At 40.3% G+C, this 24,740-nt stretch overlaps 1 protein-coding gene across 2 annotated transcripts in view; it reads right to left on the bottom strand.

Moving 5' to 3' along the window:
* Nucleotides 1–24,740, bottom strand: part of LOC139936038 (periodic tryptophan protein 2 homolog) — a 202,606-nt gene that overhangs the window by 111,109 nt on the left and 66,757 nt on the right. For both annotated transcript variants that reach the window (XM_071930749.1, XM_071930748.1), the window contains exon 19: nucleotides 2,307–2,510. In XM_071930749.1, the coding sequence (XP_071786850.1) occupies nucleotides 2,327–2,510 (184 nt within the window). In that variant the 3' untranslated portion in view covers nucleotides 2,307–2,326. The remainder of the gene's footprint in view (nucleotides 1–2,306; nucleotides 2,511–24,740) is intronic.

Genomic DNA, 24,740 nt, shown 5'->3' with positions numbered 1-24,740 from the left:
AACCATAGAGTAAGGCTCTAACCTAGTAGCAGATGAGATGGTTTGTTGTATTTCCAGATACCAAACGTTATACAGGGGCTGCATGTAAAACTAGCGGTTTATTAAAACAGCTAAGCTATAGAGAAAGTAACCTGACTTAACCTGATTCACCTCCTATTTTCCCCACCCTTGACACTGCATCACTCAGTGGCATAGGGAAAGACACAGATCGTCTTGATACCCCTATCGATGGTAACTGCTTTGGTGACATTAATAGAGGTTGATGGTATCAGAGGGTCACTGGTTACCCTTCTTGAACCCCCTCCCCCTTCTCCTCAGTCATACCTAAGGTGCTATGACAATCATGTCAAGGGTTGCTAGATGGAGGTAGTCAGAATTGTCTACTACAGGATTTCCAAACCAAAACTCCTAAATTCTACAGAAGCCCATGCAAGAAATTACATCGGAAGATTACATCCTGATCAATAAGATTCTTCGTGATCCTAGCCACCCTATGAACATTCAAATTAACCCATATCACTCAGGCAGGGTTTGACATCTTTGTCTAAAGACCAACAGATTTAAGGATTCCTTTATATGCCTAATGCAATTAAGTTTTTTTTAGTAGATGGTCGAGATGACTAAGTTTACTTTTTTTATTTGTGTACTTTTTACATGCCCTGAATCTTGTATATTTCTGTAAATTTGTTAATTTTTCATTCTTGTTGTCTATATAATTGCTATTTTTCCTTAACTTGTATTGCATGTTTTTTTATCCTGACAATACATATTTAAAACCGTTTTATATTTCAATAAAAGCAGCCAGTTTAGAGAACACACAGCTTGGTTGTCACCCTACAGCTAGCAGATGTGCCAATGATTTCCTTATTGGTTGGGTAGGGGGAAGAATCCCACAGGTATACTACTCGGGTTGGGATTTTAAACACGTGATTCCAGAACTCTAGAGAAGACATCTTAACCAGTGCCTAATATAATTAAAACTTTCACTCGATGTAAAGGATGCACGATTACAGACATTATCTTGTCAAGATAATAGAAAACCTTCAATCAATGTAAAGGATGCCCGATCACTAAAACTATGATTCTTTTCGACGATCATTGGAATTATACCTCTTGTTTCAAATTCTCCAGGCTTCTTTTCACATTGGCAAAGCGCTTGTATTTAAGAATTTGTGATTCTATTTTATGTATGTAATAATAGACATTTATATTGTGCAACACATTTACTCTTCTGTGCGTTAAAGTAAATACACCAACAAAATAATGCAGAGACAAAGAAATACAAATTACACAAACAGATCAAGAAGGAACTAAATGGGTAAAGTAAACAAAATGGGTGTGTAACTTGTGATCTAAATACATTAAAGGCAGTGGACACTATAGTAATTGTCAAAGACCTGTCTTCTCACTAGCTTAATCTCAACATTTGCACAAAATAACCAACCTGTGAAAATTTGAGCTCAATCGGTTATCAAAATTGCGATATAATAATGAAAGAAAAAAACCACTCGTCACACGGAGTTGTGTGCTTTCAGATGTTTGATTTTGAGTCCTCAAATTCTAAATCTGAGGTCTTGAAATCAAAATTCATGGCAAATTACTTCTTTTACGAGAACCACTCCACTTCAGAGGGAGCCGTATTTCACAATGTTTTATACTATCAACCTCTCCCCATTACTCAGTACCAAGTAAGGTTTTATGCTGATAATCATTTTGAGTAATTACCAATAGTGTCCACTGCCTTTAAGTGAGGATGATTGTCTAATACAGGGGGGGGGGGGGGCTACTATTTGCTTCAATTACTGTTAGTTTCAATGCAAGGATCCCCTCATAGTGGGGTTTCAATGTAAAGGAGTGCTCCCACGATTTCATGTTCATTTTTGCAATGCCTTCTGAAGGTTTAGGCAAATTTTCATTCCTTTTTTGGGTTATCTTTTAACAAATTTATTTTAAGGGCCGTTCAGTTTTTTAATTGCTAGGGAACCCTGTGTTTTTTTAGGTGGTTTATTTCATAGTGGGGTTTCAATGTAGAAGAGGGTTCCCACAACACCCTGTTGTGCATTTTTATAATGCTCTTTAAATGGCTCATCCGATTTCTATTTTTATCATGTCCTCTATTTCTATCATGTGTAAGTGTTTTTATGTACCCCGTACTGTGGTGGTGCTATATAATGTCTTTTATCTGTGTAATTTTTAACAATGATTTGACCTTGTAATGCCACATAATTCAGCTCTGTGCTGCCAGTTTAGAAAATAAAAATAAAAATGAATGAATGGATGAATGAATTCCATAGTATTTTACTCACAATGTTAGAGAGGAGTGACGCTAGTAGAGGGTGGCTAGATTGGAGGAGTCGCTGTCAGACTCCATCTCATATCTCTCCGTCTCCTCCTCCTCCTCCTCTTCCCTTGCCTCCTCCCCCTCCTCCTCATCTAATCGGCTCCGACAAGCAGACCTCTGCTTCCCGAGATTCATTATGTAGCGTAGACTGTAGCGATTGCTGTCGCACCTGAAGATGATCAAACAAACAATGTAGCCGAGTCAGATTAAATCAAAGATTACCCTGAATAGATAGTTTAAAGGGATGTCAAACCATTGGTTTGGGGAGATGGTTATTCCTTCCATTTGACTGTTTGAAGTCAATGTAATGTTTTATTGTAACATGCAAGGGCCAGGTGGCCTGTCACATCTCAATTGACATTTGTGTACTTGACTAGCACATCAAACTCAAGTTCAGGGCCCAATTTCATGGCTCTGCTTACCATAAGCACAGAAGCGGCGCTTACGGAAGCAGGGAATTCTGTGCTTATGGCAAGCGTATTTCACGGGTTAGCGGCGAATTTTAGCTTCTGCGCGTGTGTACTCTACGTTACTAGGCATTCTACGCTTCCGAGGCTAGCACAGAAATTCGGCGCTTGTACATAAGCGGGGAATCGCAATCATAAGCGCCGAATTTGGCGGTAAGCAGAGCCATGAAATTGGGCCCTGGTGGCTGGATCCATCTGTCTGTAGGTTTGAGTCCTGGTCATATCAAAATCTTTGTCATTGGTCAGCACATAGAACTCATATTCTTATGGCATGACCAACGAGAGTGTAGGTTTGAGTCTTAGTCAGCATTTCTTTCCCTGACTAGTACATTAAACAAAAGTTCTGCTGGTCGACCACTTAGAATGTAGGTTCGAGCCCTGCCTGGTCATGTCAACATTTGTGTCCTTGATCAGCACATAGAACTCATATTCTTGTGGCATGACAAACCAGAGTGTAGGTTTGAGTCTTAGTCAGCATTTCTTTCCCTGACTAGTACATTGAACAAAAGTTCTGCTGGTCGACCACTTAGAATGTAGGTTTGAGCCCTGCCTGGTCATGTCAACATTTGTGTCCTTGATCAGCACATAGAACTCAAATTCTTGTGGCATGACCAATCAGAGTGTAGGTTTGAGTCTTAGTCAGCATTTCTTTCCCTGACTAGTACATTAAACAAAAGTTCTGCTGGTCGATCACTTAGAATGTAGGTTCGAGTCCTGCCTGGTCATGACAGCATTTGTGTCCTTGACTAGTACATCGAACTCCAGTTCTGGTGGCGGACGCATAAGACAAGTTCTTCATGTATAATTACTGCTCATCACTTCATGGTTACCTGATTAAAGGCCCTGTCGCACCTTATATGTCGACGTATGCAAATTTTTGCAAACACGCTGGCGTACGTCAAATAAGCTATGGGTAAGTTTTGTATAAGTTAAGAGCACGCTGAAACACGCTGGTATACGTCGTCGTAAGGCGAGGTCGTCGACAAATTTTGCGCATGCACAATAACTCTCGACGTGTGCCAGCGTGCGACTCATAAGTTCCGCATAATTTGTAGGTAAGCTATACGATCGTTTACACACGTTCACAAATGTTGCTTGAAAGTTAACTGACTAAAACGTCAAGGTGTGACAGGGTCTTAAGCAGTGATTGTCATGTAAATAATTAGCAACCTGCACACCCATTTGGCTGCTGGTGTTGCATACTCCTAAGGAGTGAGTGTGGTTTCAAGAAGGCTTCAACGCTATAGGTTTCTTTTATAATAATTGTACTTGAACTTCTTAAAGATTTCAGGCAGGTACATTTCTGGTCCAATAAACATTTTTAAGACGCAAGTCCTGTGGTCTTATGAATTTCTGAATCTGAGAAGACAATGAAGAAACTTCAGTTTTAAATGTGGGAGAAAAAATCCCTATTCGGGAAAACCCACACAGCCAGGTAGGGACTGACAAACCCGATCCACATGCAAGGCTCTGGTACAGGTATCGAACCGGGGTCCACAGAGATGAAAGGCAGGGACAAAAACCACAGAGCCAACCCGAACTCGAGCCCTGTGCATCTTGGTGACTGTTTCAATGGAAAAAAAGAGAGCTTGAGAATGGCTACTAATGGATTTCCATATTCTGATGACATGTTCCTTTGATCATATGAATTGTGTAGAAAACAACCAATTACTAGGACTACTAATATAAAAAAAAAGGTTCCATTATCGTCTAATGGGTTCTGACTTTGTCCCATTTTCTCCATTTAATCAGTCACTCATGTTAGAAACTGTGGGTCATTTTTTATGCATCGTCTACCCATTATTAGATGATGCAGTAATCACAAGACAGGAGCAAAAAAGATGCAATTAAAATACATGTAATTGTATAAGTGCAGTACGATTCAAGGAAAGAGTACTTACTTTTTTAATCACAAGTGCCCCCCCCCCCCCACCCCTTGATCATGACAGCCATTATATTTCCCCGTTCACTTCGACCATAATCTAATAAGAAAAAGCTGTTGGTAGTTTATCATTGTGTTGAGTCGAGTGTCAATTCTAAAAGGAGTGTTTGGAAGGGGTAGGTCTCCTCAGAATTTAACAACCCCCCCCCCCCCACCACAACAAATCCTCCACCCCCAGAGTCTGCTTTATTAAATCCTTTGTAATAATGCGGTAACAAGAACAGCCACAATGAATTTTAGTTTCGTACAGCATTTCGTTCATGTTTAAAAGTCACGTCTGCCGACCACACAAATTGCACTGGAAGGCAAACCTGGGGAATACAAAAAAAAAGTGCACATCTAGAATGACCCCACATTCACCTCCGCTCCCAACCCACGAAAATCATTTTAACTTTTAACCACTGAGATCATATTAACGTCTAGTAGTCACGCTCAGAACAAGAGGTGGTCTTTACACACAATGTTCCATGTCAAGTCCATTTAATCAAAGACGGACTGGACAGGTCCCAAAGTGACATGGAAAGATGCACGCATTAATCGGGGTTTGTTCCTAACATGAACGAAAATTGAAGATATTACTCAGAATTCATCAAAGAACCAAAACAAGCCTCCGGGGAAATGAGGGAAAAAATATAAATAGACAAGGAGCAGGAAATGGGCAGAGCAAAGACTTTGAAAGAAAATGCATTTGAGCAATGTAAACAGATTAAAATTGAAAAACTTCACTCGAGCTTAGGTAATTTGTTGAGAAATTACATCTGGAATAGAGCAGGCCGGGAAGACTCATAAAGAAGAAAAATGGGTCAACCACCGCTCCGGAATGAAGGGAGAGAGTATTTAGGAACATCTTGATTTTACTGAGAGAAAATGTGAGCGCATTTATGGGAATGTGAACAAAATTACTTCACTTCGCCGTTTATTGAATAAAGGGCTTGCTTCTGGAGAAGTCAGACCATCCATCTGATAGGGTAAGTGAGCGTGCCTTATGGGGGAGCGGGCAAATGGGTTGGGTTGGGTGGTGGTTGAGTGGGCAAGTGGGTTGGGGAGGGCAAGTGTGTTGAGTGTGGGGAGAGGGAAAGTGAGTTGGATTGGGTAGGGGAGGGGACAAGTGGGTTGGGTTTGGTGGGCAGTGGGTTGGTTGGGGGAGTGGAGAAAGGGGTTGGGTGTTGGGAGTGGGCAAGTGGGTTGGGTTGGGTTGGGAGAGCAGGCAAGTTGGTTGGGGAGTTGGCAAGTGAGCAAGTGGGTTGAGTGTGGGGAATGGGATTGTGGGTTGGGTTGAGTGGGTGAGTGGGCAAATGGGTTGGGTTTGGTGGAGGAGTGTGCTAGTTGGTTGGTGGAAGGAGCGGGCAAGTGGGTCTGGTTGGTTTGGGGAAGTGTGCAAGTGGGTCCGGTTGGGTGGGAGAAGTGGGTAAATGGGTCTGGTGTTGGGGTGATGTGGTTATCACATGTTCCGAGTTGGGAGGCAGAGAGCAGGGGGGGGGGGGGGGGCTTCAACACCACTAGGTGTCACAGGATGTTGTCGGTCAAACTACATTAAATTAAAATGGAACACATTTCAGTGAGGCCTAAGCGTGTCCAATCTGCCTGAACGAAAAACCAGCCTTTCAATTACAGTGAGGAAGCAGTAGTTGATGATATCCCTTATAAGGACTCTCCAGGGAGTTTATGTGAACACAAATGGAGACATTAGGGAGTACAGTTAAGACATCAACTTTGTGTTCCTTCATGAATTTCTAAACAAGAAAGCATGGGATGTGTCGTCCTATACAGTCTACATTATTTAGTTTCACAAGCCTCTTCTCCAAGCAAAGTCTGGAATGTTTATCAAAGAACAGTCAAGAAAGGACTCTGATTAATCAATCAAGAATGTGCCTTTCTGGAAGTACCAGTGCAGGATAACATGACATCAGCTGAATTGACATGATTACTGCCTGTTAAACACTATTGTGTTAAAGGCACTGGACACCTTTGGTAATTGTTGAAGACCAGTATTCTCACTAATAGAGTATCCCAACATATGCATTCGTACCATAACAAATCTGTGAAAATTTGGACTTGATTGGTCATCAAAATTGCAAGAGAACCTAAATGAAAGAAAAAACACCCTAGTTGCACAAATTTGTGCCCCTTCAGATGCCTAAAAAAGGCTTCAAGCCTGATATTTTACTCCAGAGTTTATGCTATCAACAGCTCTCCAGTGCTAGTTACCAAGTAAATTTTTACGCTAAAAATTATTTTGAGTAATCACCAATAGTTTCTGGTGCCTTTAACGTGCTAGTAAGAGTCGAGGGAGCATCTCCCCTGTCTGATGAGTTGATGAGCGAGGTGGTTTAAAAAATTGAAATTGAAGATTGAGGAAAAAGTGTACCGGTACACAGTCTGACAAGAATACAGCACTCAGACAAATGAGCGATGATTCCATTCGCAAATCCAAATTGCAAGTTCTCGACACATATACGAGGTCGAGGGGGAAAAGCTCATAAAAAAACACATTCATTGAGTGGTATTTCCTTTATGGCACATTCCCACAGGGAGTTGGATATATATATATTTTCCCCCAAAAGAGTTAGTTTTTATCCCCCAAAATTTGAAACTTAGACATGTTACTGACAGTGTATTCCAATTGCCAATTATTCTTTCTGAGTGGACATAACTGCTCCGGATTTTCAGCGATATCTCAACAAACACATGTACAACCACCTTTTGAGATGAAATTTTCAGAGGTTAGTTTTATTGTGTATATTATCTATATTGTCCTAGGATAAAAAAAAATAAACGGTTACAAACACAAAAGTTGAAATTCCCATTTAAAGCCATTATACACTTTCGGTAAACAGTATTGTCCAAGTCCCACACTTTGTGTATCACAACTTATATATAAAATAACAATCCTGTGGAAATTTAGGCTCAATCGGACATCGGAGTCGGGAGAAAATAACGGGAAAACCCACTCCTGTTTTCGCGCGTTTCGCCGTGTCATGACATGTGTTTATAACAAATCCAAAATTCTCGCTAACGAGAATTTATATTGTTTTACCGTTTTCTCAAAAAGTGAAGCATTTCATGGACTAATATTTCAAGAGAAGTCTTTCACCATTACCTTCTGTAAACCCTGTAAATTATTTGTAAATCTGTGAACTTTTTAATTTTTTTCTGTACCGAAAGGGGCCAATGGCTTTAAAGCAGTCAGGAAAAAAACAACGAACAAAAATATCAGCAGGGTAAATAATTGATCCATTTTCCCTCTGTTAATAAAAAATGCAGCAGGAGTTATTTGATTTATCGTTTTAACCATCGAAACTGAATAATTGATGCTAACTGGAGACAGAATAGTACATTCAATCCCACAGTAATTAATAAACCACTGCTGTGTGGGATACTGTGTGCGATGGGATACCCTGGCAAACCAAAGGCCTTGGAGTATTCACACGGCCAGCGTCTTCTTGTTGATACGAGATCTCAGCAGATGTCAACGGAGCTCCTTGCCAGTTACTACAACGGCCAGTGACAGTTGATTGAGAGTTTCTCGCAAGGGATTTTGCCTCAAGTGAAATTAGTTATTTATTATTTTCATGGGAATTTACCGTTGGTAATTACTCATAAAGATTTATAACCATAAAAAGAGCTGTTGATATTTTAAAACATAGTCTGAAATTACCCCCTAGAAGTAATGTAGTTTTAGAAAAAGAGATAATTTTTTAACAACAAATTTGAATTTGATAAAGGTTTGAGGCATGAAGATTTTTGCAGACATGTGAAAGCACACAATTCTATGAAACACAGGGGTATTTGTTTCTTTCAAACCATGGGCCTTGGAGTATTCACACATCCAACGGTTGTTGACAATGAGTTCCTCAAAATTGTGTAGGCAAAAATTTCAGCTAACTGTGTTTCAGCTGAGTCCCTCATTTTCGTCAAATGTGTCTGTGGCCAAGCAATCTAGTGCATCAGACTCCAGTGGAATCAGCGGAGTGTGGGTTCAAGTCCCAGTTGTGAGCTACAGCACTTCACCTTAATTGAATTTTACTAATTTTTCAAAATTTATAGTACTTCATCAAAGACATTTCAAGTTTTCCATAATGACCATCTTTATTTACATGTATGTTGTGTGTAAATCTGTGAACATTTTATTTTTCAATCTTGCCATTGTTGTGCACACCCTTTAAACCCCATTACTAAGCAGTCCGACTATCCAGCCCCAACCAGCTCTTGCCACAAAACTTTCACATACATGTAGGAGACTAGTTGTATTGTTCTGCCCAGCTGGCCCTTGCCACAACCCACAGGAGACAAAGCACTAGAATTATCTTCTGCCCGGCTGGCCCTTGCCACAACATACCACAGGACACTCTGGAGAGTAAGTTCACAGTACAAGTACTACTGTAGTAATACTCTCCTGTCCAGCTGGCTCTTGCCACAAAATACCACAGGAGATTGTGGTGACTTACTCTACAATGCACATTCAACTATCTTTATACTCTCCTGCCGGCTGGCCCTTGCCACAAAATACCACAGGAGATTGTGGTGACTTACTCTACAATGCACATTCAACTATCTTTATACTCTCCTGCCCGCTGGCCCTTGCCACAAAATACCACAGGAGATTGTGGTGACTTACTCTACAATGCACATTCAACTATCTTTATACTCTCCTGCCGGCTGGCCCTTGCAACAAAATACCACAGGAGATTGTGGTGACTTACTCTAGGAGATTGTGGTGACTTACTCTACAATGCACATTCAACTATCTTTATACTCTCCTGCCGGCTGGCCCTTGCCACAAAATACCACAGGAGATTGTGGTGACTTACTCTACAATGCACATTCAACTATCTTTATACTCTCCTGCCGGCTGGCCCTTGCCACAAAATACCACAGGAGATTGTGGTGACTTACTCTACAATGCACATTCAACTATCTTTATACTCTCCTGCCCGCTGGCCCTTGCAACAAAATACCACAGGAGATTGTGGTGACTTACTCTACAATGCACATTCAACTATCTTTATACTCTCCTGCCGGCTGGCCCTTGCAACAAAATACCACAGGAGATTGTGGTGACTTACTCTACAATGCACATTCAACTATCTTTATACTCTCCTGCCCGCTGGCCCTTGCAACAAAATACCACAGGAGATTGTGGTGACTTACTCTACAATGCACATTCAACTATCTTTATACTCTCCTGCCGGCTGGCCCTTGCCACAAAATACCACAGGAGATTGTGGTGACTTACTCTACAATGCACATTCAACTATCTTTATACTCTCCTGCCGGCTGGCCCTTGCCACAAAATACCACAGGAGATTGTGGTGACTTACTCTACAATGCACATTCAACTATCTTTATACTCTCCTGCCCGCTGGCCCTTGCAACAAAATACCACAGGAGATTGTGGTGACTTACTCTACAATGCACATTCAACTATCTTTATACTCTCCTGCCGGCTGGCCCTTGCAACAAAATACCACAGGAGATTGTGGTGACTTACTCTACAATGCACATTCAACTATCTTTATACTCTCCTGCCCGCTGGCCCTTGCAACAAAATACCACAGGAGATTGTGGTGACTTACTCTACAATGCACATTCAACTATCTTTATACTCTCCTGCCGGCTGGCCCTTGCAACAAAATACCACAGGAGATTGTGGTGACTTAGGGGCGAATTCAAAATTAAACAATCGGTAACTCGGGGTAAATCTTCATTTTCCCCCGGGGTTTTACAAGGCAAAAGGAAGTCGGACCATAATGAGCTCATTATCTACAGGTCAATGAACATCGCTCTTGGGGCCACAGAGAGCCAAGTTTACTTCATTGATATCGCCGCCGGCCGCCCCGCGGTTTGGCAGAGGCTCGGTTAATCCGTAATTGATACTGTTCAACAATAGACCAGTGGAGTTTGCGGTCCATTGGTTTCTTTAGAACCATTGAGTACCTGAATGGATCAGAAGAACATTTATTGGAGCAGCCAGGCAGCTGTCACTAATCCGATAATCCCTTGCTGACGTAATCCCAAGCACAAATCTTGCCTTTTGTTAAATTGTTCTTTGTATCCGTGGTCACCCAACCACGACCAAGTTGACCCAGCATGTGCGGACGGATATTCATGACTCTATTGTTCGTATGCAAGGCTGTAAATACCCTGTATTACCTCGGGGGATTCTGAAAAAGCCCCCGAGTTACCGCTTGTTTAATTTTGAATTCGTCCCTTACTCTACAATGCACATTCAACTATCTTTATACTCTCCTGCCGGCTGGCCCTTGCAACAAAATACCACAGGAGATTGAAGTGACTTACTCTACAATGCACATTCAACTATCTTTATACTCTCCTGCCGGCTGGCCCTTGCAACAAAATACCACAGGAGATTGTGGTGACTTACTCTACAATGCACATTCAACTATCTTTATACTCTCCTGCCGGCTGGCCCTTGCAACAAAATACCACAGGAGATTGTGGTGACTTACTCTACAATGCACATTCAACTATCTTTATACTCTCCTGCCGGCTGGCCCTTGCCACAAAATACCACATGAGATTGTGGTGACTTACTCTACAATGCACATTCCACTATCGTTATACTCTCCTGCCAAGTTGGCAATTGCCACAAAATATCACAGGACACTGTAGGGACAAAGTCCACAATACAAACACCACTATATTGGTATACTCTACAGACTAACATTGACATCCTAAGATTTGTCCCTTAGGTTTGTCTACAACCATTCATCTCCACCTGAAAATACTTCTCATAGTCGCCAAGAGATTGTTAGTTTTCATCTTACATCCTTCTGCCTTAATGCCAATGTATCATTACTCCTCTTCATATATTGTCTCTTGTTTACACTTCCCGTAACGACTTTGAATTCAAAGGCCTTCCAACATGCCTAAGCTCTGGCTTGCTCTGTAGTCTCGGTTTCTCCTCAATTCCGTTTAGACAAAGACTATTTTCTTTGCATTCTGAACTTGTTTTCTTAAAGTGAGTGGTAGAATCAAGATTGGAAAGAGAATTGAGCAATTTCTGAAGTATACAATCTCAAGCTGTTATTACTGCATCAACAATATACTGAGCAGTTAATGTAGTTTTCTGCCTTCCAACCTTCATGGACATGATAAAGCACTGGCCAGCCGAATCCAGCAAAAGCCAGAGCTCTGTATTGGGGGGGGGGGGGGGACCACACACATTTGGCGTTCAAACAGTGACAACCAATTCTTTGCCCTAAATTTGCTTCCCCACAATTTGTTTGGTAAAATAAGTTGTAGAGTCTGCCCACTGCAGCTGCCAAATCTAAGTGGCAATTACTATAAACAATGGTCTGGTGTCATTTCAAATGGTCCAGATAAACAGCCAGGAAGTGGACTTATTCCTGACTTAATTGCTCCTCCATAAAAGTACATACACGGAGAAGACTACATGATCTAAAAAATAATAACACAATTACTGGAGAAAGGTTAGTGTACGATCATGTGCACTAATTGGCGACACGGATAATACACTACATGTGTACACTCTGTTAAAATTCAAGACCATGGCACATGAACACACTTAATCAATAAAACAAAATTGGCGACTCGTCGGTCACTTCAGTGACTTTCATATGAAAACCACGCACCCGACACGTCAATTGGCAATTACCGTACACAGGTGACTGAGGAATGTCCAGCAAGGGGGAAAAACTAATTGCTAATAATGGGACATTGAGCTTCATCGGTAAAGAGTTAGTGGTCAAGAATAATCCAATTATTGACAAAAGCTCCACACCGACTTTGATAGGTTAGACCAGTTGTGAAAAGTTACACCAATTGTGATAGGTTAGACGGATTGTGAATTAGGTTAGATGGACAAATAAAGTGGTAAAGACATGAACACACACAGAGGCTGTTCGTCTGAGTAAGGAGAAACTGTGGCTAAGGCGCCTTCAGATCATTCAACCCCATGGTTTAAATATCCAAGAAGGAAATATCTAGGATCTTTTGCCTTTTTTTACCCCCAAAATTTTCCCCTTTTCAATTTGCCTCATTTACTTTGTTTAAATTGCTACAGTAGTATCTAGCCTTCACTGCTGAATCCACCTTAAAACATTTAAACTATGAAACCTGGACCCACTTTCAATCAGGGAATCAATGTGTGGTGAAGAGGTTTTCAACTAGTGGTTTAAACCCGCCGAGGCCTGGTTCTTGATAATTTTACCTAGACGAAGTCAACTCAAGGTAAATTATCAAGAACCAGGCCTCGGCGGGTTTAAACCAGTAGTTGAAAACCGATTCAACACACTTTATCTCCCATTCATAAATACCTCAGACAGTTTCGCTATTCCTATTGGTGGAGAGAGCGTCAAGTGGGGGTGTTTAAACCTTGGACAATGACCAGTGTTTATAACCGGTTGTGAGCGGATACTCCGCGCTAGTCTTGATGCAAGACGTTTCTTGTTACGGGCGATGCAGGCGCTGTCAGTGAGTTGGCCGCGTTGTGTGAGAAAGGAAAACCAGAACGTGTTGCACCAAGACTACACGCGCATGCGCACGAACGGAACTGGAAACTATCGAATAGGCATGCAACACGGATGTCGTACATGTACATGTAACATGCACATATCAGATAGGATTATACAGAGCTCAAGCACGTCGGAAACGGATATGTTTTACAGAGTTTTCCTACTTTGGTACGCCTTTTAACCAAAAAGATGTTTATGAATTGGAATAAAAGGGTAGCTACCAGTTCTTTCACGGCGATTCTAAACCCTGCCTGTTTTAAACAGCCGTGAAAGAACTAGTCTCTACCCTTTTATTCCCTTATTCATAAATACCTTTTCGTTCAAAAAACATCAACACTTTTTGGTCAAAAAGTAAAATAAATGAAAAAATTATAATTGTTCAATGATTTCTTTCGACACAACACCCCTCCAGCTATGAAATGGTAAGGCCCTCAGCTTAACAACTCCTTATAAGGAGATTGCTGTGTGCGTCGCGCATATCGCGTGATGTGGCACAACTATTCCAGCCGTTGCTCTCGACAAATAGGAATAAAGAAACTGTCTTGTCAGCACAGGTGCAAGCTCGTGTGTCACGCCCATGTTTCAACACTTTGTACTGGTGTTATATCATCCGTTCAAACAACCCCTCGTGATGCCCTCTCGACCAATCAGAATGGATAAACTGTCTAATGTATTTTAATGAATATTGCTTTAATACTTTTCTGCTCAAGGTTGGGTTATCAGTCACAAATTGTACATGTGACAAGGTTGGTAGCCTTATTCTGGTAAGAGTAATTTTGTTATGCTTAATTCTTTTCCCCGAGTTCCAAAAAATGTACTCCACGGTGGTAGAATATAAAGCAAGACAAATTTTCAAAAGAACACAATCTATCCAGCAAGTAGATACACACATGGTGCTACTTAGCTACTTTTCATGTCTACATAATCAAAGACTTCCAAGAAACCTCAAACTTCTTCCAACCATAGCCAAAGAAGCACAACTCCTGACACAACCCCAAATGAATCAACTACTTAACATTGATTGAATCAGCTAATGCAAACACAACCCGTCCATATCACAATATCACAATACAGTACAGGGCTGGATAATGGTTAAAGCTTCGGTCTAATAAAGGAAGATTATATTCCATTGTGCTTATCACGTGCCGGATCTTTGCCAGACCTAGATATTGCAAGATCCATCAGGGACTCTTTCAGGCCAAGCTGGGAGTGTACAATGATTTTACAGTATTAAGTCCAATGTGAAGATGTTGTGGCCGACCCAATAAAATTCATGTTTATTCTGCATTTTTGTTTAAGATACTTTTTTATGATGCGGTGGAGAAATATAAGTATCAAAACATGACATAGCTTTGGAATGCAACTGCAGTTTGTCAACAGCACCGATGCAAGATCCACGCACAGCCAAGACTTTATACTCTTTTTCTCAATTGTGAATGAAACAGCTGAGAAACCAAACATACGGACACAAGCTCGGCAGCTGAAACTGCACGCCCAATAACTGTTAAATGTTTCTCATGACAGTTCCACATTTCAAGATGTGAGATATTTGCACGGTGGTTGTTTTATGTGGGTCTGAGTTTCTCATTTTCCATTTATGGGTTTGTAATTTATTTATTTTGGCCATTCTAGGATGGTGATTTAGGAAATGTGAAGAAATGGTCTTGTTTTTAATGTGGCTGGAGGGGAAATAACCATGGGGAAAACCGATAAAGATCAGGGAGGAACTGAGCACACAATCCATGCAGGCATGTAATTTGTTCATTTAGAAACAAAAATAGGAATATTTAATGGAGTGCAAGGGCTGACCCACATGTACACATGGAGTTGACATCTCAGGCTATTTTATCATAATTTTAAGAACAACTAGAAATTGAGAGTTTGTGTACAAACTCAGGGTGTTCGGGTGAATGGTCAAATGAGGTCACGTTGTGTACAACATTTGTAGAACATTACAAGAGGTTTCATGTAGTGAAAGAATCTTGTACGTAGCGTTTGTGGTTCTCAAGATATGAATTTTTCAATTATTTACCGTTTATTTAACGTAATGACGTCATCGATGATGTCATCATTCCAAAAAAAGTTTTGGTTTCGTCTGCACACTAAGGTTTATGTTCATGGTAAGTTTCAAGTTCATACAACCGTTAGTTTTGTTCAAAATTGCGAGAGAAGTTTCATTGAGAAGATGTAATTGAAGAATTGTTTACAAATTGTTACTATATTCATGCTCTGCTGTACAAAGGTTGAAGTTTAGAATTACTGGGTTTTATGTAAGATTTTTTTAAATATTAAACACTACCTCCGGTTTGAAATAGATGAAAGGTCAAATGAGGTCACACCCAATGAAACAGCATCGAATCGGTCAAGGGCTTTCACATGATATCATACTTATGAATCTACCACAATTCCTTAATGAGCTATAGATTTTTGAATGTGTAAACTTTAACTTCCGGTTTCGACTGGAAGCAAAGGACAAAATGGGGTCATGCCTATTTTATGTTTTGTACAGTACCTCAAGGGCTTTGTTGAGTGTTGTCACAACAAAACATTTGATGAACCGTGACATGTCGGGGCATGCCGCTCGCAACAGTCATGTAGATTTGATTGAAATTCATGAAACTTCAACTTCAAATTTCGACCGGAAGCAAAGGTCAAATGGGGTCATTTGTAGAGTACCCCAAGGGCTTTCATACAGCGCAAACATTTTGCATCTAGCACATATAGTTTTTGAGATATGATTTGTCCAAATATAATACATAACTTACTGTAATTACGTCATCGATGACGTCATCATTCCAAAAAATCTTCTGTGACATGCATCTACACACTATGGTCTATGTATATACTAAATTTCAAGCAAATAGTAAAATAGGAAAATAACTTTTTTTCAGACCCAGTGTGTCAGTTTCGTTATGACGTAGCTATGACGTCATGAATTATTTTTCTTAAATGCTCATGGGCTAAAGAACATTTTAGAAATTGAGAGTTTGTGTACAAACTCAGGGTGTTCGGGTGAATGGTCAAATGAGGTCACGTTGTGTACAACATTTGTAGAACATTACAAGAGGTTTCATGTAGTGAAAGAATCTTGTACGTAGCATTTGAGGTTCTCAAGATATGAATTTTCTAGTGTTTAACGTGTTTCTGAGCATAATGACGTCATCATTCCAAAAAAGTTGCGGGTTCATCTACTCATGAAGGTTCATGTTTATGATAAGTTTCAAGTTCATAGTAGTTTAACATTTTGTTCAAAATCGCACGAAGAAAGATGAGGCGAATCCCAGCGTAGTGGAATTTGAATTACGCGCGCCTTCAACGGAGTCTGCATGTGTATACACAACCCGTAATGCCCACAGCCACGCAGTGCTGTTTTGTCGTAGAGCATGGATACAATGTAGGCCTACATGAACTACACGCACACACACCCACACACCCACAATACAATAGTAGCATTCACATACATGAATGGCGATACTATCTGGTTTCTACGCGTAATGAATGGAGGTCAACACAAACGCGCGCTTTTACGACCAGAAGGCAAAATTCAACTGGCATTATGTTTGTGCAAAAGTTTGAGCAGGATAACTGATCTTCAAACTGATATTCAAATTTTGCGAATATGATATATAGTTCTTGAGATATGAACTTTTGAAATTTTGAACTTCCGGTTTCAACCGGAAGTAAAAGTCACATGAGGTCACGTTGTGCATGACTTTTGTAGCTAATTACAAGACCTTTTATATGCACCAAATATCTTGTGTGTGGCATTTGTAGTTCTCAAGATATGAACTCTCCAATTTTTAGCGTTTTTTTGAATGTAATGACGTCATCAATGACGTCATCATTCCAAAAATGTTGCTGTTTCGTCTACTCATTAAGATCAATATATATGGTAAGTTTCAGGTTCATACAAGCTTTAGTTTTTGCGAAAATCGCGCGAGAACGTTCGAGGAGAAGAACACGCAGAAAAAAAAAAAAAAAACAAAAACAGAACAATAACAATAGTTGTTCGGCTGGTGGCCGAACACCTAAAAAGAAACAAGCGAAAATCATACTGAAGTAGCATATCATGCACGTCCATGCATGTGGTGGCAATCAAACCAGGGTCGGCAGAGGTGAAAGGCAGGGAAAGTAAAAAATGAATGACACATCCACTTTGCCACGCTACATTTGCATACCCACCTCCTCCCGCATTAAGTTTCACAGTAAGATTTCAAAATTGTAAATGTTTTTCCCTATTCTTAGTTGCTAGTACTATAGATGCCTTGCAAGATCTGATCTTGCAAAATATCAGTTTTTCCGACCCCGTCCATTTCCAATAAACGCATATATTCTAGGGTTACAGGTAACCTGCAATTGGGGGGGGGGGGGGGCAGAATTCTTTAACTATTTAAATCATCCACTTCAGAAAACTGTTCCATGATAAGGATGGGAATAATTGACATCAGAAATGTTGCAATCAGAACTCAAGGCTCATATTTTGCACACATGACTGGGTGAAGTCACAGTGAGCTATTTGTCATTACCAGTGACAATATGCAGGCCTTGTTTTGTTCACGCCGCAATGATTACAGAAAATCAAAAGAAGGGGTAGTTGATAATGGTACTCCATATCTAGGTCATGTGTAAACCTATACAGCGTTCGTTCGTCGGTGCGCTAAATACCGATCCCGGAAGCCGTGTCTCTGTGATGTATACGTTTCAGTTTGATGAGCTGCCAGCCAAGACTCGATGGTCACATTTCACTACTGATAACTTGAGACCGCAAGAAGGAGACATCTTTAAGACTGGATTCAGAAAAACAAGAAACTTATACTTCAAAACGCATTAGATTCCTCCGGATTGTGAAGAGCAATCTGGCATGCATAGACTCTCGTCTTAATTTACTGGGGGTAAAACCACCAGATTGAAATCTCCGGTGGGTAGCTTCTTTGGGGAGTCGCAATCAAATTAGCGAGTAGCCAGGGGTGAGGAGGTCGAGACGGAACAAGAATGGGTTTTTTACAAGACAACAACGTCTTAACAAACGCTCAAGAGTGAACAAGAATCCGGATGTGGAATGCGGGGCCCTGGGATTTAGAGTCTAGTCTACGGGGGAAAAAAAGAGAATGAGGCATGTACATGGGACTCATGGATTCATTGCCTTCACGACACGTCAATAGAAACTGGATGTTATTGGGACAAAACATGCAGCACTGCGTCCCTCTTGCCCGAAGGATTGGCGCTGTGTTGGGATTGACACAAACATAAATCGTGGAAACAAGTTAAATTTCCAGATAAGGAACATTGGGGAGATAAATAGATAATAAAATATGTTAAAGAGGGATACAACTGAATGCATGAGAATGAAAGGAGATGAGACAACAGATAAGATGCTGGATAAATAAAAGAGATGGTACGAGATTGGATAAATATATGGTTTGGAAAATGGAGGATTAGAAATGATACAAATGATGCAGCGACGGTGTAGGGGTGAATGAGGGACGGGCAGCGATGCGTGAGGAGATTGGATTAAATAGAGATTGGATCAAGAGATTGTTGTGCGCGAAAGGGGTAAATAGAAAAATCTATACAAAGATTTGTGAAAAATGTAAAAAGCTCATTCATATAATAGGCATACCCCCCCCCCCCAAATAAAAACAACATGTAAATATTTCATTATATTGAGTGCTACAGAGTGCATACACTTTTAGGAAGTCTTGAAAAGCTGGCGTTTTCCACTTTTAATGAGCTTCTTGGAGCAGTATCCTCAGCACTTAAAAACAAAGAGTCAGGGCTTCTGAAAGAAACAGCTATATCTTATTTTCTTCAATATGGAGACACATCCTGAAGATGATCAGAGCTTACTGATGTTGAGTTGTCATCCACTGGTGCCTTTCATAATCGACCAAAAGTTCTGAACTCAGATTAAACTTTGATCTTTCCAAACCTTTTTCACAAATTCTAAACACTCCTGAAGATGATCAAAGCATACTGATCGAAACGTTGAGTAGTTAGACAACGGATTCTTTTCAGAACCAACCCTACTCAACAGACATCTACACATGGTGCTTACATGTACCTGCACACCTCCCCTGAAGTTCTTCTGAACTCAGATAAAACACTTTTTACCGTTCTAATCCATTTTCAAACATAGGGCTAGATAGCTCAGTTGGCAGAGCGCCGGCACGTTAATCCGGAGGTCGTTGGGTCGAATCCCACTCTAGTCAATGGTTTGTTCAACCCCCAAAAAAATCATTTCAAAATTTACCCAGTCAGTTTCCCTTGTGGTTTATATTGATACCCTTTTCAAACAGACAGAACATTTTTTGTCCGAGGACTACCACCAAAACAATATTTTATCGAAAAATTTCTAATGACGAAAAGCAGGTGCATAGATTGAATACTCCACACCTCAGATGCTACCAATGTCCTACCAATGTACCATTGGAAATAACTAACAATGTTATACTGCACATGAGATACAAAGAATGGAAAAAATTCCAATCAGAAAGGCTAACACATGTATGCAAAAAACATGAAAGACTTTAATCAGGGTCCACAGATGTGCAGGAAATTGGCAAAATTGTACAAAGAAACACCACAGAATGAGAGTTGTCTCTCGTAGACATTTTATTCTCCATGTGTCTTTTTTTTCTGGAAGAGTTCGGCTAAGCCTCTGGTTTTTCTCTTTTCTTGAACTGTTGCCAACCCCCTGACAATGATCAGAAAAAAAATTAGATAGTACAAATCTTAAGTGCTTGGCTTTTTTTCAAAGGTATGAGCTGCGAGCTAGCTGTGTTGATTGTATCTACATGTGGCAAAGGCATATGGTGAGTCAGTTAGATTTGCGGCATTTCAAAATAATACGAAGCCTTAAAGGCACTGGACATTATTGGTAATTACTCAAAATAATTTTTAGCACAACAACTTACTTGGGAACAAGCAATAGAGAGCTGTTGATCGTACAATAAAAACATTGTGAAAAACAGCTCTCTCCGAAGTAACGAACAAGGTCATTTCTCACTCGAAACGCTGATACCAATTAAGAACACACTCTGTGACAGTGAAGTTACTGTAATAACAAGAAAGTCCCTCAATCCACTAGGTGAAAGTAGTAGTCCGAGCCGATTTTCTACCCTAAGTCTGCCCAGGTAGTAGTTAAAAAGCAGGACAAGTTCTATTCAGAACTGAGAAGTCTCTCGAATTCCAATAACCTATCTGCTGCAGTAGAAATAATACCGAGGCAAACTCTCAAAAGAACAAGTTCTACATAGCAAAGTAAATATACACATGGTGACATCTCAAACCAACTATACAACTAAAGCTGGGTTTTAGTTTCTAATTGGGCACTTTGATAATGATAGTATAATACGCAGTTCTTTTAGGGTGCTTATAAATCACAGGCACCGGCGTCTCAAAGCACTCACTATTTTTACAGCAGGTATGGACAGCTATCTTTGAACTACAAGTATGAGACCCTTTTATATAGCACCTTGTAAGAGTTTACAAGGTGCTGCGGTGCAACCTTCAGCCAACCACTCCGGAGCATACTCCTTCCTCTTGATAGTGATAAGTGAACTAGGTTCTTTTAAAGACAGTGGACACTATTGGTTGGTAGTTTTCAAAGACCAGTCTTCTCACTTGGTGTATCTAAACATGCATAAAATAAACCTGTGAAAATTTGAGCTCAATTGGTCGTCGAAGTTGTGAGGTATGAATGAAATAAAATAACACCCTTGTCACTTGAAGTTGTGTGCTTTCAGATGCTTGATTTCGAGACCTCAAATTCTAAACTTGAGGTCTCGAAATCAAATTCATGAAAAATTACTTCTTTCTCCAAAACTACATCACTTCAGAGGGAGCCGTTTCTCACAATGTTTTATACTATCAACCTTTCCCTACTACTCATTACCAAGAAAAGTTTTATGCTAATAATTATTTTGAGTTATTACCAATAGTGTCCACTGCCTTTAAGTGTATTAAAACAACACATTGGACATACGGCTCTCCATGCCATCCAATGGACAAAGTAATTTATGGTCAAAGGTCTTGCTCTAAAACTCAAGTGCCATGACCAGGACCCGAACCCACACTCTGACAACACTGTCAGTGAGTCAGTGCACTCAACCGCTCAGCCCTGACTCTCCAAAATTAACAATGTCTTCATGACCGAAGGAGAAGAACATCAAAAAAATCTAAAACGCACAGTTACTATTCTGACCACCAAAAGTACAATAATTACGTCAAGTTTCTGTAAGATTTGTTTATGTAGCTTTCCTGTTGGCCAAGTATCAGCAATAGTTATTCTTTGGATGCTGAATTACACTTTGTTAATTTGATTTTACTCCTACACTGATGATGTGTGATAAGCACCAATTACTTTGTGCTCTCCTAGGCCTCGAAATAATACCTACACAGCAACCACAACAATTGTTGTCGTGCTCTGTGCTTGTGCTGGGCTCTTTGCAAAGTTCCGATACAAGTTACATTTTCCTCATAAAAGTGGCCCTTAAAAGAGGGAAGGGAGCATTTGAGCCTGGTATAGGGAACTTTACAACAAAGTATTGGCTTGGATCAAATAAACGTTTTAAGTGAAAATAGAGCCAAAAATACCCCTCAAAAAGTTTGGTATGTTCCGTTCAGAGCATCTATCACTTGAAATTGAACTGTCACAGCATTCACCTACGGGTCTTTAGTTATCATACAACTTTACTCAAAGCCATCCATATTTATATAACACATTTTTATTCCTGGAAAATAAAAAAAAGAACCTGACTAGAGAATGTGTGAAATTGAAAACCCCCAATGATATTCTTCACTTTTCCTTTAAGCACTTTTGGTAATGGACACGACATATGTTTCATCCGGCTAAAAATAAAATGTTCTAAGTGGATGCCACAGAAGTTGGTTTTATAAATGGAAGCAATTTTTCGCGCACGTGTTCCTCAATGACGACAACTTCATCACAGAACAGGTACGGCACCCCAACTCCCTCTATTCAATGTATTTCCAATCAGGCCTGTATGCTTGGTTTTTGAAAGGGCAAAGGCACAAAGCATTCTCTCTTTGAAAAAAAAGCACCCTATAGACCTTTACCGTGGTCCAGCCATCTTGAATTTCTCCCATTGAAATCAATATTACCAAACCGAGGCTGGAAGAACAAAATAGTCTGGTTCCTATTTGCAAAATGATTATTAGCTTTTATTACTGTTATTTGATGTGAGGCGTTGTGTAGCGTTTCAAAGGCACCAAGGCAAATGACCAGGGGGCATGGAGATAATCGCTTGAAACTTCACGGAGGCAATAAAGGCGATTGCCTCTATGCCCCCTTGATCATTTGAATTGACCAGGGGGCATGGAGGCAATCGACTTCATTGCCTTAGTGAAGTTTCAGGCCTGTCCGATGATGGAGCCATTCTCTCTGACACAGGCTGACATACTTCTGTAGAATCGGCGCGCAATGGAAGAACTCAATAATTTCCTATAAGGGGTGGAAACGCCACGCTGGCAGCAGCCAATCTCCCCCATTCAAACATTCAAAAACATTTACGATTTATGAATTGCACATTTCAAGAAATTGTGATTCAGTAACTAGACGACAATATTTATTGTGAAATTCGAACCCACAACCTTGTAATTGCAAGTCCTTCAATCTAACCACTGGACTACAGTGACATTAAGGAACCGTTGCCTTGGATCGGACGAGTTGGTTTATAAAAAGCGTTTGAAACCGCTTGTTATAAAATGCATATGGTTGGAAAGATGTTTTAAAAGTAGAATACAATGATCCACACAAATTTGCCTCGAAATTGCGTGGTTTTCCTTTTCCTTTGCCAACTAACACAGTCGGCCATTTATGGGAGTCACTCCCATAAATGACCGACCGTGTTAGTCGATGAGGTGAAAGGAAAACCGTGCAATTTCGAGGCATGTTTGTGTGGATCATTGTATTCTACTTTTACAACATCTTTCTACCCATATGCATTTTATAACAAATGGTTACAATTGCTTTCAAGACCAACTCGACCGATCCAAGGCAACGTGAGCCTCTCAACTGTAGGACCCGAACCTCAACACAATGATGAGAGGCCAGTGTATCAATTCTACAGTCTTCCACAAAACACCCAAGTACTTTCACTTTAAAACAAGAGGTGTCCAAACAAACCACGGATGACCCACCCGATTTTGAACACAACATCTCGGTGGATTCACTCTTCATGCTCTCTCAGAGTGATTTTCCACATCATGCGCGGGCACACTGAGTAAGTTATCAGCATAAAACCGGAGATCGCACGTATGTGTTTAATGCGAGCGACACGTATGCATGCATTGGAACTTAATCCCACCCTGCAGGCATCGAGACCTATATCTAACACAAATTCTGAAGGGTTCCCTCATACATTCAATAAAACCTCCGGCTTAAATATCAGACCTCCCCCGAAAAAAAGGATTCATGTCTTAAGTTTACACTCTCCCCCTCAGTTGAAGAACAGACAACTGATGGGGGAACACAATGACACATTGGACACCGTGTGAGGAACAAAACAAAAAAAGAGCAGAAAACGAGAAATAAGAGATACAGTTGTGGCGAAATAAACATATTTACAAAGTGTATGAAAAGTAATATAAATCCATCCCTCGCGTAAAGGATAGCAATGCAGGTTTTGACCAAATCCAATTAAACATCCCTATTGGCGTAAATACTGAAAAGAATTTGAATCTTTACACACTGTTGATGTGGGACAAACACCAAACAATTCATGCATTGTAACATTTCTCAGATTTCTGAGGGCTGGTACTGTCGCGAATGCTGCAGCCAGAGATGTGGTTGGTACACTGTCACCTTGTTGAACATGGATGGCTTCAACGATCTTGTGCAAATACCTGAACAGCTTTCCCCACAGTTTACTCCACAAGTATGACAGCATAGCCTTTTACATGTGACTTTTATTGTATCTTTATTGCCAATTTTGCCAATAACTGTTTAACAAAACAAAAACAATCTATGACCCTTCTTTTCAATAGACCAATCCTGTCGCACAAGTGCTAGGCGCTGCCATGGGTGCTGCGCGCCACTGCTGCGGTGTCTTTGTGCCTAATTTTGTGCACACAGACATGATAACATCGTTTTTTCTTTTCACTTTTCTATGCAACTTCCCTGACATAGTTACATGATATAACGATGTACTACATTCTTGATAATTTTTTTTTTCAAATTAAGCACAAAGTAAAATACTGAAATTCTGACAAAATGTAACATATTTTAGCAACTTTTATGCAGTTTGCGTGTCTTTTTCCTCTAACTCACCTAAGACAATCACTGTTTTTAAGATGATGCGGTTTCTATTTAGTTGCAAATATTTGTGGTCAGTGATCTTCATTGGTAAATCATGATGTCCTAGCAAGGAAATTGTGTAAGTCGTTGAGGAAAACATTAAACTCCCATAAAGAGTGAAAAGAAACATGATTTCCTCATGTCTTTGTGCACAAAAATTAGGCACATGTACACC

Source organism: Asterias amurensis, chromosome 4 (genome assembly GCF_032118995.1).
Source record: "Asterias amurensis chromosome 4, ASM3211899v1".
Classification (NCBI taxonomy): domain Eukaryota; kingdom Metazoa; phylum Echinodermata; class Asteroidea; order Forcipulatida; family Asteriidae; genus Asterias; species Asterias amurensis.
This window is presented reverse-complemented; position numbering and strand designations above follow the sequence as displayed.